Source organism: Oncorhynchus clarkii, unplaced genomic scaffold (assembly GCF_045791955.1).
Source record: "Oncorhynchus clarkii lewisi isolate Uvic-CL-2024 unplaced genomic scaffold, UVic_Ocla_1.0 unplaced_contig_3789_pilon_pilon, whole genome shotgun sequence".
Lineage (NCBI taxonomy): Eukaryota > Metazoa > Chordata > Actinopteri > Salmoniformes > Salmonidae > Oncorhynchus > Oncorhynchus clarkii.
The window spans coordinates 7,501-32,580 of record NW_027259291.1 but is presented as its reverse complement, the minus strand read 5'-3'; the positions used below and the strand labels follow the sequence as shown (position 1 = coordinate 32,580).

General features: G+C 45.4%; 1 protein-coding gene across 1 annotated transcript in view; it reads left to right on the top strand.

The window, feature by feature from the left end:
- The first annotated feature begins 2,129 nt into the window (after positions 1–2,129).
- LOC139399941 (ceramide synthase 2-like) overlaps positions 2,130–25,080 on the top strand; it is a 27,571-nt gene continuing 4,620 nt past the window's right edge. The window contains exons 1-9 of the mRNA XM_071145076.1: positions 2,130–2,302; positions 4,229–4,346; positions 8,590–8,708; positions 8,834–8,891; positions 9,442–9,492; positions 12,459–12,551; positions 13,130–13,258; positions 14,156–14,262; positions 16,288–16,441. Coding sequence (XP_071001177.1) covers positions 2,130–2,302; positions 4,229–4,346; positions 8,590–8,708; positions 8,834–8,891; positions 9,442–9,492; positions 12,459–12,551; positions 13,130–13,258; positions 14,156–14,262; positions 16,288–16,441 — 1,002 coding nt within the window. The remainder of the gene's footprint in view (positions 2,303–4,228; positions 4,347–8,589; positions 8,709–8,833; positions 8,892–9,441; positions 9,493–12,458; positions 12,552–13,129; positions 13,259–14,155; positions 14,263–16,287; positions 16,442–25,080) is intronic.

The following is a 25,080-nucleotide window of genomic DNA, read 5'->3' as shown; positions in this document are numbered from 1 at the left end:
ATCAACTAGATTCAGCCTAGGGATGATTACTTTCTTGAGTGGATGGTTGGGGTATAGACTGCATATTGACCGCAAGAAGCCCAAACCAATATAATATGTGACTATGACATCATTTCAATCCTTGCTTGGTTTGTATACGCCACGGCTCTGCTAGGCGTGGGAATACTTGGGAACACATTTACAACATTAAAACCACTCGGAGCTGATTTCATGCTGTTTTTACAGTCTTATGTCCAACAATAAATAAATAATTGGGCTGAAAACTTGGGGGGCCTAATAAAACCCCCCATTGGGGGAACCCTGCTGTATGTCAACTCACTGCCATCTGGGATTCGAAGAACTCCATAACTCTTGAACCATGACTTGACCACTAGGGGTTGTGATCTGTTTCAGCGTTGACCTTGGTTTAGAAAAAAATGACATAGAAAAAAGTCTAGTCTGTGATTTACTGGGATATATGTTGCTAGGCTGCAGCCCTGGATTTCATTGACTACCACTGTCAGTGATGTTTTCTCTGCTGACGTGTGTGTGTTGGACTAGGTGTGGGGAAGCATCTTGAGAAAGAGGCGAAGGCTGTTGTGTCAATATTTATATTGGAAATAAAGAACTGCATGTGCACTTGACTGGAGTGACCTAGGTTATACACACCCACACTATCTACACGACCTACAGCACTGGTGTCCAACGAACTCATCAACTCATGTTGTAAAATGGTATCAAATCTGACTGATAGTGAATGAATGCACTCTTGATATGCGGAACTAGTGATTTATGAACAATATATCATTATCAATTCCTGGTTAATAAATAAAGTACATGCAAATGCAAACTTTACCCAATTCTAAATTCAACCCCTTAACTGTAATCCTATTGGTTCAACTGCCATGTCAGTCTGCCAGATTAGAACAAACACCAACATTTGTTTTTCTCTTGGACATCATTGCACAGAACAGCATAGAATAGAACAGAATAGAATAGAACAGCAGAATGGTGTACTGCAATTTGACTTTGCTACACTCTTCACCTTCTTTAACAAAACACACAATAACAGCAGCCATGGGGCGGACAGTGGCTCTGTTTCCTCTACTGCAGATTCCATCTTTAAGGGTCAATCTGACTTTGCTACACTCTTCACCTTCTTTAACAAAACACACAATAACAGCAGCCATGGGGCGGACAGTGGCTCTGTTTCCTCTACTGCAGATTCCATCTTTAAGGGTCAATCTGCGATTTGGGACTTCTATTTTTTAGACTTATAAATTAACGGTATATACACATTGTTTCTTGAAGAATCTAACTTTTATAGGTGCCTTATCAGCTTAGTTCAATTGCCTAACCCCATCAGAACACAAAATATTAGTTTGTTTGTTTTACTCTGTTGTTTGTAAACAGTGTACTTGTAAACAAACTGTATTACTTCAAACACATGGTTAAAGCTGCATTCTATAGCTTTGTGCTCAACCTGACTGAATTCAGATATAGATGGGAGTTATAGATCTGTCATTCTATAGCTTTGTGCTCAACCTGACAGAATTCAGATATAGATGGGAGTTATAGATCTGTCATTGTCATTGAAGCATTTCCATGTACACTATTTCTATGCTTCCCCTCTTTAAGTTTCCTTTTCGCGTTTTTTTACTTAGCCTTTCGTACCCCAGGTTCAAACTGCTGAAAATACTATGTTTTTTGGATGTTGAAAATATATTTCACAGCGGTTTAGATGGTATAATGTTTGCAAACAAAGTAAACAATGTCTTTGAGGTGCTGGATATAAAAACATATATTCAGCAAATGATTGAAAGAGACTCTGCACACTGCAATCTTGCTCCCATGTGGTTTATTGGCGACATCGTTTCCACTTTACTTTAGGTCTTCATCAGGCCTCACTTGATAACAGTGGTGGCTGGTGGCACGTTAAATCGGAAGACGAGAGCTTAGTATGGCTGGAACGGAATAAATGGAATGGTATCAAACACTTGTTCCATGTTTTTGTAAGCATTCCATTCACACCATTTCAGCCATTACTATGAGCTGTCCTCTCCTCACCAGCCTCCTCTGTTCGATAACGTGATACCTATTGACATGTGTTTTCTAACATAACCCTCCTCTTCCACCCCTGTGTCGTTAGGATGATTGACACCCTATATGAGTGGATCTGGTGGGACCGCTTCTGGCTGCCAGTCAACCTGACCTGGGCGGACCTAGAGGACAGAGATGGGCGTGTCTACGCCAAAGCCTCTGACCTCTATGTGACGTTGCCTTACGCCATAGGCTTCCTACTGGTCAGATACCTGTTCGAAAGGTGAGCTTTCTGAACATATGGGCAGTTTCCCAGACAAAAGATTAAGCCTTGACTAAGAAACATGTTCTCCTGTAGTCCTGGCTCAGTTAGTAGAGCATGGCGCTTGCATTGCCAGGATTGAGGGTTTAATTCCCGGGACCAGCCAAACCTAAAATGTATGCTCACTTGACTGCATGTGTCTTTGGATAAAAGTCTGCTAAATGGCATGTACAGTGCAGTGAAAAAGCATTTGCCTCCTTTCTGATTTTTGATACTAAATGTTATCAGATCTTCAACCAAAACCTCATTGTAGATAAAGGCAACCTGAGTTTACAAATAGCACAAAAAAAATGGATTCTTATTTTATTTATTTAATTAACAAAGTTGTCCAACACCCAATTCTCCTGTGTGAAAAGAGTAATTTCCCCCTTGCACTCAATATACTGGTTGTGCCACCTTTATCTGCGATGACTGCAAGCAAACACTTCCTGTAGTTGTTGATCAGTCTCTCACATCGCTGTGGAGGAATTTTGTCCCACTCTTGCATGCAGGACTGCTTTAACTCAGCGACATTTGTGGGTTTTCAAGCATGAACTGCTCGTTTCAAGTCCTGCCACAGCATCTCAATTTGGATTAGGTCTGGACTTTGGCCAGGCCATTCCAAAACTTCAAATGTGTAGCTTTTTTTAGCCATTTTCATGTAAACTTGATTGTGTGTTTTGGATCATTGTCTTGCAGCATGACCCAGCTGTGCTTCAGTTTCAGCTCACAGACGGATGGCCTGACATTCTTCTGTAGAATTCTGTGATACAGAGCAGAGTTCATGGCTTCTTCTATTAAGGCAAGTCGTCCAGATACCCGATTCCTGAGGCAGCAAAGCATCCCCAAACCATCACACTACCAACACCATGCTTTACAGTTGGTATGAGGTTCTTACTGTGGAATGCAGTGTTTGGTTTTCTCCAGACATAATGGGACCCATCTCATCTAACCAGTTGACTCAAGTTTGCCAAAAAGCACCTGGAAACACTTGGATGATCATCAAGACTCTTGGAAGAATGCTCTATGGACAGATGAGTCAAAAGTATCACATTTTGGACGTCATGGGTCTATTAGGTTTGAGTGCCTTGCTCAAGGGCACGTTGACAGAGCCTTGTCGGCTTGTGGATTTGTACCAGCAGCCTTTAAGTTACTGGCCCAATGCTCTAACCACTAGGCTACCTGCCACACATTGCAGATAAAAGTGGCACAACCAGTTATTGAGTCTAAGGGGGCCTTACTTTTTCACACAGGGCATTGGGTGTTGCACTTTGTTTATGAAATAAGTATGTCATTGTTGTGTTATTTGTTCACTCGGGTTCCTTCATCTAATATTAAGATTTGGTTGAATATCTGGTAACATTCAGTATAAACAATATGTGAAAGTAGAGAAAATTAGCAAATACTTTTTCACATCACTGTAATATATAATATTTTGTTGAATGGAGATTTTCCATTGAAATGGTTTCTAGTCCAGGACAATGCTGTGTCCAGAGAACCGGCTCATACTCCGTGCTGTTTATATACTACTAAACCATGTTTAGTTCAAACCTCTACCTCACTGTCTCCCTACACCATAGAATTCCTACTCATCAGATACCAGTTTGAAAGGAGAGCTCGCTGAACAAAAAAAGCCCCTTTTATAGGTTGCTACAGGGAAGTAGATGTTAAGTTACAATTTAGCCTGCTTTGCTACTGTGTTTGTACGTGTGTGCATCTGTGTGTTTATTCAAGTTAATTTAGTTGGAGGCAATGATTCTCGTTTGCCGTGTAGTTAATCTCACCTGTGGTAACTTGCATGTGCCTACAAGGTAAAAATTCTACCAGTTTTGAAAATGAAAAAATCTGAACATTCTGCCTCATTGTAAAGTCCAATATATTTGACTGCGTCTGTATGTTGTCCCCCAGGTTGATAGCCACGCCACTAGCAGCCTCAGTGGGGATCCGGGAGAAGGCCAGACTGAGAGTACTAGACAACCCCATCCTCGAACTCTACTATCTCTCTCACTCCAGAAACCCTGGCCAGGTATTAACCCTACACATTAGAAATCACACTTACACCTTTTACATATAGACCTAATTATTAGTGTCAATATCAAACGTCATTGCACTATGAGATCATACACATTCTAATGAATAGTACAAACCCTGCCCATCTGGCACTCTGGTCAAACCCTGCCCATCTGTCACTATGGTCAAACCCTGCCCATCTGGCACTATGGTCAAACCCTGCCCATCTGTCACTATGGTCAAATCCTGCCCATCTGTCACTCTGGTCAAACCCTGCCCATCTGGCACTCTGGTCAAACCCTGCCCATCTGTCACTATGGTCAAATCCTGCCCATCTGTCACTCTGGTCAAACCCTGCCCATCTGGCACTCTGGTCAAACCCTGCCCATCTGGCACTCTGGTCAAACCCTGCCCATCTGTCACTCTGGTCAAACCCTGCCCATCTGTCACTCTAGTCAAACCCTGCCCATCTGTCACTCTGGTCAAACCCTGCCCATCTGTCACTATGGTCAAACCCTGCCCATCTGGCACTCTGGTCAAACCCTGCCCATCTGTCACTATGGTCAAATCCTGCCCATCTGTCACTCTGGTCAAACCCTGCCCATCTGTCACTATGGTCAAACCCTGCCCATCTGTCACTCTAGTCAAACCCTGCCCATCTGTCACTATGGTCAAATCCTGCCCATCTGTCACTATGGTCAAACCCTGCCCATCTGTCACTATGGTCAAATCCTGCCCATCTGTCACTCTGGTCAAACCCTGCCCATCTGGCACTCTGGTCAAACCCTGCCCATCTGTCACTATGGTCAAATCCTGCCCATCTGTCACTCTGGTCAAACCCTGCCCATCTGGCACTCTGGTCAAACCCTGCCCATCTGGCACTCTGGTCAAACCCTGCCCATCTGTCACTCTGGTCAAACTCTGCCCATCTGTCACTCTAGTCAAACCCTGCCCATCTGTCACTCTGGTCAAACCCTGCCCATCTGTCACTATGGTCAAACCCTGCCCATCTGGCACTCTGGTCAAACCCTGCCCATCTGTCACTATGGTCAAATCCTGCCCATCTGTCACTCTGGTCAAACCCTGCCCATCTGGCACTCTGGTCAAACCCTGCCCATCTGGCACTCTGGTCAAACCCTGCCCATCTGTCACTTGGTCAAACCCTGCCCATCTGGCACTCTAGTCAAACCCTGCCCATCTGTCACTCTGGTCAAACCCTGCCCATCTGTCACTCTAGTCAAACCCTGCCCATCTGTCACTCTAGTCAAACCCTGCCCATCTGTCACTCTAGTCAAACCCTGCCCATCTGTCACTATGGTCAAACCCTGCCCATCTGTCACTCTAGTCAAACCCTGCCCATCTGTCACTATGGTCAAACCCTGCCCATCTGTCACTCTAGTCAAACCCTGCCCATCTGTCACTATGGTCAAACCCTGCCCATCTGTCACTATGGTCAAACCCTGCCCATCTGTCACTCTAGTCAAACCCTGCCCATCTGTCACTCTAGTCAAACCCTGCCCATCTGTCACTATGGTCAAACCCTGCCCATCTGTCACTCTAGTCAAACCCTGCCCATCTGGCACTCTAGTCAAACCCTGCCCATCTGTCACTATGGTCAAACCCTGCCCATCTGTCACTCTGGTCAAACCCTTCCCATCTGTCACTCTAGTCAAACCCTGCCCATCTGGCACTCTAGTCAAACCCTGCCCATCTGTCACTCTAGTCAAACCCTGCCCATCTGTCACTATGGTCAAACCCTGCCATCTGGCACTCTGGTCAAACCCTGCCCATCTGTCACTATGGTCAAACCCTGCCATCTGGCACTCTGGTCAAACCCTGCCCATCTGTCACTATGGTCAAACCCTGCCCATCTGTCACTCTGGTCAAACCCTGCCCATCTGGCACTATGGTCAAACCCTGCCCATCTGTCACTATGGTCAAACCCTGCCCATCTGTCACTATGGTCAAACCCTGCCCATCTGTCACTCTAGTCAAACCCTGCCCATCTGTCACTCTAGTCAAACCCTGCCCATCTGTCACTATGGTCAAACCCTGCCCATCTGTCACTTTAGTCAAACCCTGCCCATCTGTCACTATGGTCAAACTCTGCCCATCTGTCACCCTGCCAAAACCCTGCGTATCTGTCACTCTGGTCAAACCCTGCGTATCTGTCACTCTGGTCAAACCCTGCCCATCTGTCACTCTAGTCAAACCCTGCCCATCTGGCACTCTAGTCAAACCCTGCCCATCTGTCACTATGGTCAAACCCTGCCCATCTGTCACTCTGGTCAAACCCTTCCCATCTGTCACTCTAGTCAAACCCTGCCCATCTGGCACTCTAGTCAAACCCTGCCCATCTGTCACTCTAGTCAAACCCTGCCCATCTGTCACTATGGTCAAACCCTGCCATCTGGCACTCTGGTCAAACCCTGCCCATCTGTCACTATGGTCAAACCCTGCCATCTGGCACTCTGGTCAAACCCTGCCCATCTGTCACTATGGTCAAACCCTGCCCATCTGTCACTCTGGTCAAACCCTGCCCATCTGGCACTATGGTCAAACCCTGCCCATCTGTCACTATGGTCAAACCCTGCCCATCTGTCACTATGGTAAAACCCTGCCCATCTGTCACTCTAGTCAAACCCTGCCCATCTGTCACTCTAGTCAAACCCTGCCCATCTGTCACTATGGTCAAACCCTGCCCATCTGTCACTTTAGTCAAACCCTGCCCATCTGTCACTATGGTCAAACTCTGCCCATCTGTCACCCTGCCAAAACCCTGCGTATCTGTCACTCTGGTCAAACCCTGCGTATCTGTCACTCTGGTCAAACCCTGCCCATCTGGCACCCTGCCAAAACCCTGCGTATCTGTCACTCTGGTCAAACCCTGCGTATCTGTCACTCTAGTCAAACCCTGCGTATCTGTCACTCTGGTCAAACCCTGCCCATCTGTCACCCTGCCAAAACCCTGCGTATCTGTCACTCTGGTCAAACCCTGCGTATCTGTCACTCTGGTCAAACCCTGCCCATCTGGCACCCTGCCAAAACCCTGCGTATCTGTCACTCTGGTCAAACCCTGCGTATCTGTCACTCTAGTCAAACCCTGCGTATCTGTCACTCTGGTCAAACCCTGCCCATCTGTCACCCTGCCAAAACCCTGCGTATCTGTCACTCTGGTCAAACCCTGCCATCTGGCACCCTGCCTATCTGACACTCCTGAAATCCTGGTTGGAGGATGCTGATGCTCTGACCAACTCATTGGCCATGTGGTTAGAGAGTCTGCCCTGTGATTGGAAGGTTGGGGGTTTGATCCCTGGTCTAGTCATACCAAAGACAACAAATATCTCCTGACGCTGCTCTGCTAGGGAGTCAGCATTAAGGAGCTGGATTGTAGCATACGGCACTGCGATAGAAATTCAAGTACATTTGGCTGGATTCAAGTTAATTCACCTGTCCAGGGGGTGTACTTGTATCATGTCCAGCTGCCTCAGGCTACAGGTATAGGGGATGGGCTCCGGCCCTGTGGGCCATTCTGGCTCAGACAGGAGTACTATCATACAGTATATCTGCTGTTCAGACCTGTGATCGTGTACATCACCCAGATGTTCAGCTAACCAACCTCTAATGCAGATACTATGCTCCAGGCCAAATGTTTTGGTCCATGACTCACCATGTGGTCATGAGGGATGTTAATGTTTATCCACATGACTTTCGCCCTTTACCCATCTCTCCACATGAGGTGTGTGTGCGCGAGCGTATGTGTAAGTCTTTGTGTCAATGCGTCTATATGCGCTTGTGTGTGTACGCACACACATTTGTGTGGCTATGTGTGCTCGTGTGTGTGAATTTCCACACATCTGTGTGCATCTGCGTGCGTGTGTGTGTGAGCCTCCTGATGTGTGTATATCATCAGACGGTCCTGGCAGTCTTTGAGGAGATTATTGAAACCTCACACCACCAGACCTCTCTCTCTCAGATCTAAACACCCTGATGGTTATTTTGCTCATGGTCCAGTGTCTTACCGAAATCTCAAGTAGCCAGCGAAATGAAACAAGTAGCCAGCTAGTGGGGACAAATTTGCCCTACTAAAGTGATTTTGGTGACATCTGATTTACCCCAATGTATTGAAGTCAACTTAGCATAAGGGTTAGTAGTCCTGTTTAGCTGGCCGCTGGCGCTAATCAAACACACTTGGTTCTGAACTGTGTATCCCTCCCTCCCTCCCTCCCTCCCTCCCTCCCTCCCTCCCTCCCTCCCAGGCAGTTATAGATGGTCTGTCTAAGAAGAGCGGCTGGTGCGTTAGGCAGGTGGAGCGCTGGTTCAGAAAGAGAAGAAACCAGGATCGTCCCGGAGTACTGAAGAAGTTCAGAGAGGCTAGGTAAAACTGCGTTGTTGTGTGTGAGAGTATGCTTATTCCACATGTTCACCTTTCACTCAGTAGTGTTTTTCATCTTCTGATATTATTGTCCCTTGTCTGTCTCGGTCTCTGTCTCTGTTTTGCAGTTGGAGGTTTGTGTTCTATCTGTTGGCGTTAATTGGAGGAGTTGTGTCCCTGTATGATGTGAGTAGTGACTCTAGTGATCCTCTGCTTCACAAACACAAGTCTTTACAAGATAGCAATTCAGTGCGTGTGAAGAGATTTCAAGATGTGGAGTGAGGTTACTGTGTCTTAACTCTGTTACATTCAGTACCACCAAAACACACACCAAATACAAATTCCTAATACTTTATGATATGTTATACACATGAAATTAACATCCTCAAAGTAGAACTTTAACAGGTTGTCCCGGGTAAAAGCAGGGAGAAGGTCAAAATGGAATAAAAATATTATCTGAGCTGAGCTGAAATGGAGAACTTCTTTTCAGTCCTTCTGCCCTGAAGTGAAGGAGGGGTGAGGCGGATAAGGGGGAGATAAGGGAAGGGGATAAGGGGAAGAGTGGAGGAGAGGACAGAGAGATGAGCTCTATGGGAATTTGACAGTGATGGCTTCAGCAAGTGTCTGAAGGCCTCGAGGGCAATGCCAGTTGAAATTGAAAGCATCATGATGAGATTGTCCTGTGATGTTCTTTAAAGATTTCCCTGCATGTTTCTCATTTTGTTTTGTATTTCAGAAAGAATGGTTTTATGATACGTGGGAAGTGTGGAATGGATTTCCAAAACAGGTGTGTATGTATGTGTGCGAATAGTGTGTGTGTGTGTGTGTGTGTGTGTGTGTGTGTGTGTGTTTTCTAGTACTGAGCAATTAGTGCTTTTTGAGGTCAGTTTGATTATTAATAAAATGATCAGGATTTCTGGTTTCTGTATGCATTATGTGGATTGAATGCTGAAACAACACACAATAAAACAGTGAATAACAGTGCCATGATGGTAGTGACCGCCCTACTACATCACACAGTTCAGGCGTGATCTGATTTCTCTCTAGAGAAACTGCACATTGACCTCACAGAAAAAAATCTAATAATTGAACTGACGTTGGCCAATTAGTTGTTACATTTTTTTGGCTAATCGCTCAGCACTACTGGTCATTTACCAGGGTGATTTTGAAGAGCTCTCACTCCCCTTACTCTTCTCACGTGTCTCCACACTAGTATAACCAACCAGGAAGAAAAACAACATATCATACTTGAACAGGCGCAGCTTGACGTTTTCTAACCATGTCCAGATCTCTGAGTCACACATAAAACATATAAAGCTAGTTGATAATACTGAATCTCAGGTCCAAAACACACAGGTCCATATTTAGTAGTGACACTGTTTTTAAATGTATCTTTAACAAGTGGGGGAATGTGTGGCTTAGATTGCTGTTCAGTCTTTACTGGGTGCCAGGTCCTAATCAAAGGAATGATGATGTCACCCAAACTGGAACGGAGACAATAGGATTATGTTTGATCAGGCTCCACACCTAACAATGTTGCCTGGGGTTTAAATCAGGTCACGTCCCAGATGGCGCCTCCTATTGGCCCTGGTCAAACGGAGTGCACAAATCAGGACTAGAGTGCCAATTGGGATGAAGGCATAGTTTGTTTGAGAGATTTTGGATGTGTTTTATGTGATCGTATTTGCAACAAAGAATTCAACACAGTTGGTAACTACTTGATATCCAACTTGTTGGCCTACTTAGTAGGGCTAATTTTGATAAATCCCCAAAAATAAAAAGTGGTATTAGATAGACTAATTATTATGCAATTGCAATTTTAACCATGTAGTTGCTAAGTAAATACCAACTGTAGCGTAGTGTAAAACACCATGTAGCTCTGGTGCCGTATGTATCAATCAAATTCAATGAATCAAATGTATTTATAAAGCCCTTTTTACATCAGCCGATGTCACAAAGTGCTGTACAGAAACCCAGCCCAAAACCCCAAACAGCAAGCAATGCAGGTGTAGAAGCACGGTGGCTAGGAAAAACTCCCTAGAAAGGCAGGAACCTAGGAAGAAACCTAGAGAGGAACCAGGCTCTGAGGCGTGACCAGTCGGGTGCCGGGTGGAGATTTTAACAGAACATGGCCAAGATGTTCAAACGTTCATAGATGACCAGCATGGTCAAATAATAATAATCACAGTGGTTGTAGAGGGTGCAACAGTTGGCTCAGTTGGCTTTTCATAGCCGAGCATTCAGAGATAGAGACAGCAGGTGCGGTACGAAAACAGCAGATCCTGGACAAGGTAGCACGTCCGGTGAACAGATCAGGTTTCCATAGCCGCAGGCAGAACAGTTGAAACTGGAGCAGCAGTACGACCAAGTGGACTGGGGACAGCAAGGAGTCATCAGGCCAGGTAGTCCTGAGGCATGGTCCTAGGGCTCAGGTCCTCCGAGAGAAAGAGAAAGAGAGAGAGAGAATTAGAGGGAGCATACTTAAATACACACAAGACACCGGATAAGACAGGAGAAATACTGCAGATATAACAGACTGACCCTAGCCCCCCGACACAAACTACTGCAGCATAATTACTGGCGGCTGAGACATGAGGGGACGGGAGACACTGTGGGCCCATCCGACTATACCTCCGGACAGGGCCAAGCAAGCAGGATGTAACCCCACCCATTTTGCCAAAGCACAGCCCCCACACCACTAGAGGGATATCTTCAACCACCAACTTACTACTGAGAAAAGGCAGAGTATAGCCCACGAATATCTCCCCCCAGCACGAACCCGAGGGGTCTTGTGACTGTAGCGTACGTGTAGGTATGTACGGCAGGACCAAATCAGAAAGATAGGTAGGAGCAAGTCCATGTAATGCTTTGTAGGTGAGCAGTAAAACCTTGAAATCAGCCCTTGCCTTGACAGGAAGCCAGTGTAGAGAGGCTAGCACTGGAGTAATATGATCACATTTTTGGGTTCTATTCAAGATTCCAGCAGCTGTTTTTTAGCACTAACTGAAGTTTATTTTGTGCTTTATCCGGGTAGCTGGAAAGGAGAGCATTGCAGTAGTCTAACCTAGAAGTGACAAAAGCATAGATTCATTTTTTGGCATCATTTTTGGACAGAAAGTTTCAGATTTTTTGCAATGTTACGTAGATGGAAAAAACTGTCATTGAAACAGGGGACTCTAAGTAGGATCTGCTGATCTATGACCAGTTGTCCCCTGTCCATGTTGTCTTATTCATTGTGATCTAAAAGTCAAAACTGATCTTAAATCATCACTCTACTCTAAGATGCTCGATGGCTACACAGCCCCTGATTTCTTTGCCCCAGCTAGAGGCACTGTCTCCGTTCTAAATGGCTCCCTATTTAGTGCACTACTTTTGAACAGAGGCCTTTGCACTGTGTAGGGAATACGGTGCCATTTCAGACGCAAACACTCAGGCACAGGAGAAGGGATTTGGAGAGCTCTTTGTTTTGAGTCTGTTCTGTTGGAATGTGATTCATTCATGGCACTGTAAGATTATGTTACCTGTTACTGGTGTTTCTCTCTCTCTCTCTCTCTCTCTCTCTCTCTCTCTGTCTCTCTCTCTCTCTCTCTCTCTCTCTCTCTCTCTCTCTCTCTGTCTCTCTCTCTGTCTCTCTCTCTCTCTCTCTCTCTCTCTCTCTCTGTCTCTCTCTCTCTCTCTCTCTCTCTCTCTCTCTCTCTCTCTCTCTCTCTCTCTCTCTCTCTCTCTCTCTCTCTCCTCTCTCTCTCTCTATAGACTATGCTGGATTCTCAGTACTGGTACTACATCCTGGAGATGAGCTTCTATGGTTCGCTTCTCTTCAGAGTCACTTTTGATGTCAAGAGGAAGGTGAGAGTCGGGGATCCCAGTCCCTGCCAGCCCCTATGGGCTTTTCTCAAGCTCTGCTTTCTTTCCCATACACCTGCATTATCTTCCACTCTCTGACCCGTTTAACTGAGAAGCTCTGCTTTCTTTCCCATACACCTGCATTATCTTCCACTCTCTGACCCGTTTAACTGAGAAGCTCTGCTTTCTTTCCCATACACCTGCATTATCTTCCACTCTCTGACCCGTTTAACTGAGAAGCTCTGCTTTCTCACATTAGTTACCCACTGCAGTCCTAATTAGATAGTGGCCTGCCTGCCACCTCTGACAGGCCAGCGCATTAAATATCTTATGGAGATGAAAAGTAGAAAGTATGAGACATTTTTATCAAAGTAAATTGCAGTTGGCTACTCATAAGCAATTACAGTTAATGATCTTTTCCACTATATTAGTTGTTCCAACCTGCCTAACATTGTCCATCTGCCTGCTTAGTTATGCATGTTACACTATCAAGTGATTTTGAGGACACGTAGTAGAATAACAACAGTAGCAACAGAAACAACAGCGACAGGTGAAGATGTTTGTTGTGTTGTCTCCTCTAGGACTTTAAGGAACAGATCATCCACCATTTGGCCACCCTCACGCTGCTGTCCTTCTCTTGGTGTGTCAACTACATCCGTATAGGAACCCTGGTGATGCTCATCCACGATGCCTCCGACGTCCTGCTAGAGGTCTGCTACCATGTGGAGTGTCTGTGTGTGGTGTGTTCTGTGTGTGGTGTGTGGTGTGTTCTGTGTGGTGTGTAGTGTGTGGTGTGTGTGGTGTGTGGTGTGTTCTGTGTAGTGTGTGGTGTGTGGTGTGTTCTGTGTGGTGTGTTCTGTGTGGTGTGTGGTGTGTTCTGTGTGGTATGTAGTGTGTGGTGTGTTCTGTGTGTGTGTGGCAGACACTTTATTTATTTATATATTTTTATTTTACCCCTTTATCTCCCGAATTTTGTGGTATCCAACTGGTAGATAAAGTCTTGTCTCATCGCTGAAACTCCCGTATGGACTCGGGAGAGGTGAAGGTCGAGAGCCATGCGTCCACCTAAACACAACCCAACCAAGCCACACTGCTTCTTGACACAATGAACATTCACCCGGAAGCCAGCCGCACCAATGTGTCGGAGGAAACACCGTACACCTGGCCACCGTGTCAGCGTGCGCTGCGCCCAGCCCGCCACAGGAGTTGCTAGTGCCCGATGGGACAAGGACATCCCTGCCCTCTAAACCCTCCCCTAACCCGCACGACGCTGGGCCAATTGTGTGCCGCCCCATGGGTCTCCCGGTTCGCGGCCGGCTGCGACAGAGCCTGGACCCGAACCCAAAATCTCTGGTGGCACAGCTTGCACTGCGATGCCGTGCCTTAGACCACTGAGCCACTCGGGAGGCCAAGAGTGGCAGACACTTTTATCCAGAGCAACGGTTACGTCCCAAATGGCCCACTGGTAAACATAGGGCTCATGTTAACAGTAGTGCACTGAAGAGAAACGGGTGCATCTAGAACCCCCCATAGAGTGAGCTGTGCCGTGTGTTTCTGGTAGAGGGGAGACTCACTGTGTGTTTTTTCTCTTCTCTCTCCTTCCCCAGTCTGCCAAGTTGTTTAACTATGCCAAATGGGAGAGAACCTGCAACAGTCTCTTTGTGGTGTTTTCCATTGTGTTCATGGTAACCCGACTGATCATCTTCCCATTCTGGTAAGGCAACTGACGAACCCTAGCTGTGTGTGTGTGTGTGTGTGTGTGTGTGTGTGTGTGTGTGTGTGTGTGTGTGTGTGTGTGTGTGTGTGTGTGTGTGTGTGCGTGTGCGTGTGTGCGTGTGTGTGTCTCTCTCTCTATTGTTTGTTCACCAGTTGGCACACAGGAGGAGTGATTGTCAGGGAAAGTCTTTGTCTCATGAGCGCTCAGTGATACAGAAGCCAATATTTATTGAATTATGTTCTGTCTACCTCTCCTGTGAGAAACAATCAACCATCTCATTTCACTCTGAAAGGCCAAACAAAGAGACGTTGAACTTTGCAAAAGTACAAAACATCATGTTCTGTTCAGAGAAAGTAAACCAGGGTTGGGTTCATTAGTGCACACTGTAGAAAAAGGTTATGCAACTGAAAGCGAAAACAAACGTTTCCTTTTTCCCCCCACATATTTGAATTCTATATTTTTCCAGCTCTGTAGTCAGCCCCAAAAATGAAAACGAATGTTTCTGTTTGGTCAGGCTCATGTTTCCCCTTCCTGTTTCAGTCTGGTGCCTATTGAATACGATCCAATGTTTCTGTTTGGTCAGGCTCAGGTTTTCCTTCCTGTTTCAGTCTGGTGTCTCTAGAATACGACCCAATGTTTCTGTTTGGTCAGGCTCAGGTTTTCCTTCCTGTTTCAGTCTGGTGTCTCTAGAATACGACCCAATGTTTCTGTTTGGTCAGGCTCAGGTTTTCCCTTCCTGTTTCAGTCTGGTGCCTGTTGAATACGACCCAATGTTTCTGTTTGGTCAGGCTCATGTTTCCCCTTCCTGTTTCAGTCTGGTGCCTATTGAATACGACCCAATGTTTCTGTTTGGTCAGGCTCAGGTTTCCCCTTCCTGTTTCAGTCTGGTGCCTATTGAATACGACCCAATGTTTCTGTTTGGTCAGGCTCAGGTTTTCCTTCCTGTTTCAGTCTGGTGTCTATTGAATACGACCCAATGTTTCTGTTTGGTCAGGCTCAGGTTTCCCCTTCCTGTTTCAGTCTGGTGCCTGTTGAATACGACCCAATGTTTCTGTTTGGTCAGGCTCAGGTTTCCCCTTCCTGTTTCAGTCTGGTGCCTGTTGAATACGACCCAATGTTTCTGTTTGGTCAGGCTCAGGTTTTCCTTCCTGTTTCAGTCTGGTGCCTATTGAATACGACCCAATGTTTCTGTTTGGTCAGGCTCAGGTTTCCCCTTCCTGTTTCAGTCTGGTGTCTATAGAATACGACCCAATGTTTCTGTTTGGTCAGGCTCAGGTTTTCCTTCCTGTTTCAGTCTGGTGCCTGTTGAATACGACCCAATGTTTCTGTTTGGTCAGGCTTAGGTTTTCTTCCTGTTTCAGTCTGGTGCCTGTTGAATACGAACCAATGTTTCTGTTTGGTCAGGCTCAGGTTTTCCTTCCTGTTTCAGTCTGGTGTCTATTGAATACGACCCAATGTTTCTGTTTGGTCAGGCTCAGGTTTTCCTTCCTGTTTCAGTCTGGTGCCTGTTGAATACGACCCAATGTTTCCGCAACTGGTTAATCTTTCCTGAATTGGACGGCATTGAATGAGCACAATGTCCCCTTTCTCTCATGGACATTACTTACCAATTGACAGAACACCAGATTTCTTAGCTATCATTTTTGTACAGATAGTTACATAGTATTTACCTACTTATTTCAATAATGAAAAACCCCTATAAAGCAAAGAGTAGCCATTCATTTCCTTCACAAAGGCTTGTGTTTAGGAGGCATGAAAAGCAAAAACATTTTTAAATAGGAAAAATAATCTTATTGAATTCTTACTGGTTATACCGCCTCTGCTTCACGTTGTTTTCTCACGTTCCATGCACACTGAACACCACCCAGGACAAGTTTAAATGTTTAACAGAGCTTATCATATCTAGTAGTCTGTATCATATAAATGTATATTTTAGCACTTCGGGTTTGTGAAAAAGTATCTTGCAAATAAAATGCATTACCATCATCAGCATCATTGTCTGTATTGGTTACGTCATTCCAGGCTGATCCACTGTACGTGGGTGTACCCCACACTCCAGTACCCCCCGTTCTTTGGTTACTACTTCTTCAACGTCATGCTGGTGGTCCTCCTGTTCCTGCACATCTTCTGGGCCTACCTCATCCTGCGCATGGTCAAGAAGTTTCTCTTCGGCAAAGTGAGTCATCTTTTTGGCAGTGGTTTATTTCACTCTTTCTTTTCCACTCTTCACCCATTCCCTTTATGACAGCCATCACATGGTCACAACGTCACCACTTCAAGCAGGCCTGAATCATACCAGTCTGACACTCAAACCAGTGGTCCCCAAAGCGCTCTCTGAGTCCCCCAGCCGTTCTACTTCCATCAACAGGTGGTCTTCCACTGATCTACCCCAGTACTAGCATACCTGTTTCATCTGGGAAACTAATCATCACGTTCTTGATTAGTTGGAATTAGGTGTGCTGGGGGAGATGTCAGCTACCACTCAGCCTAGTCAGCCTTCTCTCTCCTGGCACCCCAATGGTGGAACCAGCCTCCGCCTGAAACTAGGACAGCAGAGTCCCTGGCTATCTTCTGAAAACACATGAAACCCTACCTCTTCAAATAGTACCTTAAATGAATCAAGTATTTAAAAGTATTTTCCTACTAGCACTGACTTGACAGAACATGATCTTGCTACGACTGTGATGGTACAAACTGACAGAATACCAACTTGATGATGAGTTGACCAGAGGTTGATGAGGGGTTGACCAGAGGTTGATGAGGGGTTGACCAGAGAGGTTGATGAGGGGTTGACCAGAGGTTGATGAGGGGTTGACCAGAGGTTGATGATGAGTTGACCAGAGAGGTTGATGATGGGTTGACCAGAGAGGTTGATGAGGGGTTGACCAGAGGATGATGAGGGGCTGACTAGAGGATGATGAAGGGTTGACCAGAGGTTGATGATGAGTTGACCAGAGAGGATGATGAAGGGTTGACCAGAGGATGATGAAGGGTTGACCAGAGGATGATGAAGGGTTGACCAGAGGTTGATGATGAGTTGACCAGAGGTTGATGAGGGGTTGACCAGAGGTTGATGATGAGTTGACCAGAGGTTGATGATGAAGGGTTGACCAGAGGATGATGAAGGGTTGACCAGAGAGGTTGATGAGGGGTTGACCAGAGGATGATGAAGGGTTGACCAGAGGTTGATAATGAGTTGACCAGAGGATGATAAAGGGTTGACCAGAGAGGTTGATGAGGGGTTGACCAGAGGTTGATGAAGGGTTGACCAGAGGTTGATGAAGAGTTGACAAGAGGTTGATGATGGGTTGATCAGAGAGGTTGATGATGGGTTGACCAGAGGTTGATGATGGGTTGACCAGAGAGGTTGATGAGGGGTTGACCAGAGGATGATGAAGGGTTGACCAGAGGTTGATGATGAGTTGACCAGATGAAACAGGTGTACTAGTACTGCACAGCTGGAGCTAGGAACATAAGCATTTCACTACACCCCTAATAACATCTGCAAAATATGTTTACTCAACCAATAAAAGGTGATTTGATTTTGATTTGATATGTGGTTGTCTCACCCAGCTATGTGAAGATGAATGCACTAAAGTTGCTGAAAGACCAAAATGTTAAATGTTAGATGTAAGTGGATCCTACTATAGGAGAGTTCTGGGAAACATTGCTCTAAACACACATAGAGCCCCAGCCTACAGCTGCTTGACTGACCTGACTAGATCATGCATAGCCAACAGGTGGTCTCTGAAAGTCAGTGCTGTCTGATGTGGGTGGAGGGTAACAGAGACCTCAGCCCTTCTGCATTGACGTCCATGTGGGGTTATGGGTCAGTAGCTTCTGATTGGTGCTGTGGTGCAGACAGCTACACCACTGTCTGTTCTCTGTCAGATGACTACACCAGTGTCTGTTCTCTGTCAGATAGCTACACCAGTGTCTGTTCTCTGTCAGTTGACTACAGTGTCTGTTCTCTGTCAGACAACTACACCAGTGTCTGTTCTCTGTCAGATGACTACAGTGTCTGTTCTCTGTCAGATGACTACAGTGTCTGTTCTCTGTCAGATGACTACACCAGTGTCTGTTCTCTGTCAGATGACTACAGTGTCTGTTCTCTGTCAGACAACTACACCAGTGTCTGTTCTCTGTCAGTTGACTACAGTGTCTGTTCTCTGTCAGATGACTACAGTGTCTGTTCTCTGTCAGATGACTACACCAGTGTCTGTTCTCTGTCAGATGACTACAGTGTCTGTTCTCTGTCAGATGACTACAGTGTCTGTTCTCTGTCAGATGACTACAGTGTCTGTTCTCTGTCAGTTGACTACAGTGTCTGTTCTCTGTCAGATGACTACAGTGTCTGTTCTCTGTCAGATGACTATAGTGTCTGTTCTCTGTCAGTTGACTACAGTGTCTGTTCTCTGTCAGATGACTACAGTGTCTGTTCTCTGTCAATTGACTACAGTGTCTGTTCTCTGTCAGATGACTACAGTGTCTGTTCTCTGTCAATTGACTACAGTGTCTGTTCTCTGTCAGTTGACTACAGTGTCTGTTCTCTGTCAGATGACTACAGTGTCTGTTCTCTGTCAGATGACTACAGTGTCTGTTCTCTGTCAGTTGACTACAGTGTCTGTTCTCTGTCAGATGACTACAGTGTCTGTTCTCTGTCAGATGACTACAGTGTCTGTTCTCTGTCAATTGACTACAGTGTCTGTTCTCTGTCAGATAGCTACACCAGTGTCTGTTCTCTGTCAGATGACTACAGTGTCTGTTCTCTGTCAGTTGACTACAGTGTCTGTTGACTACAGTGTCTGTTCTCTGTCAGATGACTACAGTGTCTGTTCTCTGTCAGATGACTACAGTGTCTGTTGACTACAGTGTCTGTTCTCTGTCAGTTGACTACAGTGTCTGTTGACTACAGTGTCTGTTCTCTGTCAGATGACTACAGTGTCTGTTCTCTGTCAGTTGACTACAGTGTCTGTTGACTACAGTGTCTGTTCTCTGTCAGATGACTACAGTGTCAGATGACTACAGTGTCTGTTCTCTGTCAGATGACTACAGTGTATGTTCTCTGTCAGATGACTACAGTGTCTGTTCTCTGTCAGTTGACTACAGTGTCTGTTCTCTGTCAGTTGACTACAGTGTCTGTTCTCTGTCAGATGACTACAGTGTCTGTTCTCTGTCAGATGACTAAGGTGTCTGTTCTCTGTCAGTTGACTACAGTGTCTGTTCTCTGTCAGATAGCTGCACCAGTGTCTGTTCTCTGTCAGATGACTACAGTGTCTGTTCTCTGTCAGATGACTACAGTGTCTGTTCTCTGTCAGTTGACTACAGTGTCTGTTCTCTGTCAGATGACTACAGTGTCTGTTCTCTGTCAGATGACTACAGTGTCTGTTCTATGTCAGATGACTCCACCAGTGTCTGTTCTCTGTCAGATGACTACAGTGTCTGTTTCCTGTCAGATGACTACAGTGTCTGTTCTCTGTCAGATGACTACAGTGTCTGTTCTCTGTCAGTTGACTACAGTGTCTGTTCTCTGTCAGTTGACTACAGTGATTGTTCTCTGTCAGATGACTACAGTGTCTGTTCTCTGTCAGATGACTACAGTGTCTGTTCTCTGTCAGATGACTACAGTGTCTGTTCTCTGTCAGATGACTACAGTGTCTGTTATCTGTCAGACAACTACACCAGTGTCTGTTCTCTGTCAGATGACTACAGTGTCTGTTCTCTGTCAGATGACTACAGTGTCTGTTCTCTGTCAGATGACTACAGTGTCTGTTCTCTGTCAGTTGACTACAGTGTCTGTTCTCTGTCAGATGACTACAGTGTCTGTTCTCTGTCAATTGACTACAGTGTCTGTTCTCTGTCAGATGACTACAGTGTCTGTTCTCTGTCAATTGACTACAGTGTCTGTTCTCTGTCAGTTGACTACAGTCTCTGTTCTCTGTCAGATGACTACAGTGTCTGTTCTCTGTCAGATGACTACAGTGTCTGTTCTCTGTCAGATGACTACAGTGTCTGTTCTCTGTCAGATGACTACAGTGTCTGTTCTCTGTCAATTGACTACAGTGTCTGTTCTCTGTCAGATAGCTACACCAGTGTCTGTTCTCTGTCAGATGACTACAGTGTCTGTTCTCTGTCAGATGACTACAGTGTCTGTTGACTACAGTGTCTGTTCTCTGTCAGTTGACTACAGTGTCTGTTGACTACAGTGTCTGTTCTCTGTCAGATGACTACAGTGTCTGTTCTCTGTCAGTTGACTACAGTGTCTGTTGACTACAGTGTCTGTTCTCTGTCAGTTGACTACAGTGTCAGATGACTACAGTGTCTGTTCTCTGTCAGATGACTACAGTGTCTGTTCTCTGTCAGATGACTACAGTGTCTGTTCTCTGTCAGTTGACTACAGTGTCTGTTCTCTTTCAGTTGACTACAGTGTCTGTTTACTACAGTGTCTGTTCTCTGTCAGTTGACTACAGTGTCTGTTCTCTGTCAGACAACTACACCAGTGTCTGTTCTCTGTCAGTTGACTACAGTGTCTGTTCTCTGTCAGATGACTACAGTGTCTGTTCTCTGTCAGATGACTACAGTGTCTGTTCTCTGTCAGTTGACTACAGTGTCTGTTCTCTGTCAGATGACTACAGTGTCTGTTCTCTGTCAGATGACTACAGTGTCTGTTCTCTGTCAGATGACTACACCAGTGTCTGTTCTCTGTCAGTTGACTACAGTGTCTGTTCTCTGTCAGATGACTACAGTGTCTGTTCTCTGTCAGACAACTACACCAGTGTCTGTTCTCTGTCAGTTGACTACAGTGTCTGTTCTCTGTCAGATGACTACAGTGTCTGTTCTCTGTCAGATGACTACACCAGTGTCTGTTCTCTGTCAGATGACAACAGTGTCTGTTCTCTGTCAGATGACTACAGTGTCTGTTCTCTGTCAGATGACTACAGTGTCTGTTCTCTGTCAGTTGACTACAGTGTCTGTTCTCTGTCAGATGACTACACCAGTGTCTGTTCTCTGTCAGATGACAACAGTGTCTGTTCTCTGTCAGATGACTACAGTGTCTGTTCTCTGTCAGATGACTACAGTGTCTGTTCTCTGTCAGTTGACTACAGTGTCTGTTCTCTGTCAGATGACTACAGTGTCTGTTCTCTGTCAGATGACTATAGTGTCTGTTCTCTGTCAGTTGACTACAGTGTCTGTTCTCTGTTAGATGACTACAGTGTCTGTTCTCTGTCAATTGACTACAGTGTCTGTTCTCTGTCAGATGACTACAGTGTCTGTTCTCTGTCAATTGACTACAGTGTCTGTTCTCTGTCAGTTGACTACAGTGTCTGTTCTCTGTCAGATGACTACAGTGTCTGTTCTCTGTCAGATGACTACAGTGTCTGTTCTCTGTCAGTTGACTACAGTGTCTGTTCTCTGTCAGATGACTACAGTGTCTGTTCTCTGTCAGATGACTACAGTGTCTGTTCTCTGTCAATTGACTACAGTGTCTGTTCTCTGTCAGATAGCTACACCAGTGTCTGTTCTCTGTCAGATGACTACAGTGTCTGTTCTCTGTCATTTGACGACAGTGTCTGTTGACTACAGTGTCTGTTCTCTGTCAGATGACTACAGTGTCTGTTCTCTGTCAGATGACTACAGTGTCTGTTGACTACAGTGTCTGTTCTCTGTCAGTTGACTACAGTGTCTGTTGACTACAGTGTCTGTTCTCTGTCAGATGACTACAGTGTCTGTTCTCTGTCAGTTGACTACAGTGTCTGTTGACTACAGTGTCTGTTCTCTGTCAGTTGACTACAGTGTCAGATGACTACAGTGTCTGTTCTCTGTCAGATGACTACAGTGTCTGTTCTCTGTCAGATGACTACAGTGTCTGTTCTCTGTCAGTTGACTACAGTGTCTGTTCTCTGTCAGTTGACTACAGTGTCTGTTCTCTGTCAGATGACTACAGTGTCTGTTCTCTGTCAGATGACTACAGTGTCTGTTCTCTGTCAGACAACTACACCAGTGTCTGTTCTCTGTCAGTTGACTACAGTGTCTGTTCTCTGTCAGATGACTACAGTGTCTGTTCTCTGTCAGATGACTACACCAGTGTCTGTTCTCTGTCAGATGACAACAGTGTCTGTTCTCTGTCAGATGACTACAGTGTCTGTTCTCTGTCAGATGACTACAGTGTCTGTTCTCTGTCAGATGACTACAGTGTCTGTTCTCTGTCAGACAACTACACCAGTGTCTGTTCTCTGTCAGTTGACTACAGTGTCTGTTCTCTGTCAGATGACTACAGTGTCTGTTCTCTGTCAGATGACTACACCAGTGTCTGTTCTCTGTCAGATGACAACAGTGTCTGTTCTCTGTCAGATGACTACAGTGTCTGTTCTCTGTCAGATGACTACAGTGTCTGTTCTCTGTCAGTTGACTACAGTGTCTGTTCTCTGTCAGATGACTACACCAGTGTCTGTTCTCTGTCAGATGACAACAGTGTCTGTTCTCTGTCAGATGACTACAGTGTCTGTTCTCTGTCAGATGACTACAGTGTCTGTTCTCTGTCAGTTGACTACAGTGTCTGTTCTCTGTCAGATGACTACAGTGTCTGTTCTCTGTCAGATGACTATAGTGTCTGTTCTCTGTCAGTTGACTACAGTGTCTGTTCTCTGTTAGATGACTACAGTGTCTGTTCTCTGTCAATTGACTACAGTGTCTGTTCTCTGTCAGATGACTACAGTGTCTGTTCTCTGTCAATTGACTACAGTGTCTGTTCTCTGTCAGTTGACTACAGTGTCTGTTCTCTGTCAGATGACTACAGTGTCTGTTCTCTGTCAGATGACTACAGTGTCTGTTCTCTGTCAGTTGACTACAGTGTCTGTTCTCTGTCAGATGACTACAGTGTCTGTTCTCTGTCAGATGACTACAGTGTCTGTTCTCTGTCAATTGACTACAGTGTCTGTTCTCTGTCAGATAGCTACACCAGTGTCTGTTCTCTGTCAGATGACTACAGTGTCTGTTCTCTGTCATTTGACGACAGTGTCTGTTGACTACAGTGTCTGTTCTCTGTCAGATGACTACAGTGTCTGTTCTCTGTCAGATGACTACAGTGTCTGTTGACTACAGTGTCTGTTCTCTGTCAGTTGACTACAGTGTCTGTTGACTACAGTGTCTGTTCTCTGTCAGATGACTACAGTGTCTGTTCTCTGTCAGTTGACTACAGTGTCTGTTGACTACAGTGTCTGTTCTCTGTCAGTTGACTACAGTGTCAGATGACTACAGTGTCTGTTCTCTGTCAGATGACTACAGTGTCTGTTCTCTGTCAGATGACTACAGTGTCTGTTCTCTGTCAGTTGACTACAGTGTCTGTTCTCTGTCAGTTGACTACAGTGTCTGTTCTCTGTCAGATGACTACAGTGTCTGTTCTCTGTCAGATGACTAAGGTGTCTGTTCTCTGTCAGTTGACTACAGTGTCTGTTCTCTGTCAGATAGCTGCACCAGTGTCTGTTCTCTGTCAGATGACTACAGTGTCTGTTCTCTGTCAGATGACTACAGTGTCTGTTCTCTGTCAGTTGACTACAGTGTCTGTTCTCTGTCAGATGACTACAGTGTCTGTTCTCTGTCAGATGACTACAGTGTCTGTTCTATGTCAGATGACTCCACCAGAGTCTGTTCTCTGTCAGATGACTACAGTGTCTGTTCCCAGTCAGATGACTACAGTGTCTGTTCTCTGTCAGATGACTACAGTGTCTGTTCTCTGTCAGTTGACTACAGTGTCTGTTCTCTGTCAGATGACTACAGTGCCTGTTCTCTGTCAGATGACTACAGTGTCTGTTCTCTGTCAGTTGACTACAGTGTCTGTTCTCTGTCAGATGACTACAGTGTCTGTTCTCTGTCAGATGACTACAGTGTCTGTTCTCTGTCAGACAACTACACCAGTGTCTGTTCTCTGTCAGATGACTACAGTGTCTGTTCTCTGTCAGATGACTACAGTGTCTGTTCTCTGTCAGATGACTACAGTGTCTGTTCTCTGTCAGTTGACTACAGTGTCTGTTCTCTGTCAGATGACTACAGTGTCTGTTCTCTGTCAGATGACTACAGTGTCTGTTCTCTGTCAGTTGACTACAGTGTCTGTTCTCTGTCAGATGACTACAGTGTCTGTTCTCTGTCAGATGACTACAGTGTCTGTTCTCTGTCAGATGACTACAGTGTCTGTTCTCTGTCAGTTGACTACAGTGTCTGTTCTCTGTCAGATGACTACAGTGTCTGTTCTCTGTCAATTGACTACAGTGTCTGTTCTCTGTCAGATGACTACAGTGTCTGTTCTCTGTCAATTGACTACAGTGTCTGTTCTCTGTCAGTTGACTACAGTGTCTGTTCTCTGTCAGATGACTACAGTGTCTGTTCTCTGTCAGATGACTACAGTGTCTGTTCTCTGTCAGTTGACTACAGTGTCTGTTCTCTGTCAGATGACTACAGTGTCTGTTCTCTGTCAGATGACTACAGTGTCTGTTCTCTGTCAATTGACTACAGTGTCTGTTCTCTGTCAGATAGCTACACCAGTGTCTGTTCTCTGTCAGTTGACTACAGTGTCTGTTCTCTGTCAGATGACTACAGTGTCTGTTCTCTGTCAGTTGACTACAGTGTCTGTTCTCTGTCAGATGACTACAGTGTCTGTTCTCTGTCAGATGACTACAGTGTCTGTTCTATGTCAGATGACTCCACCAGTGTCTGTTCTCTGTCAGATGACTACAGTGTCTGTTCCCTGTCAGATGACTACAGTGTCTGTTCTCTGTCAGATGACTAAAGTGTCTGTTCTCTGTCAGTTGACTACAGTGT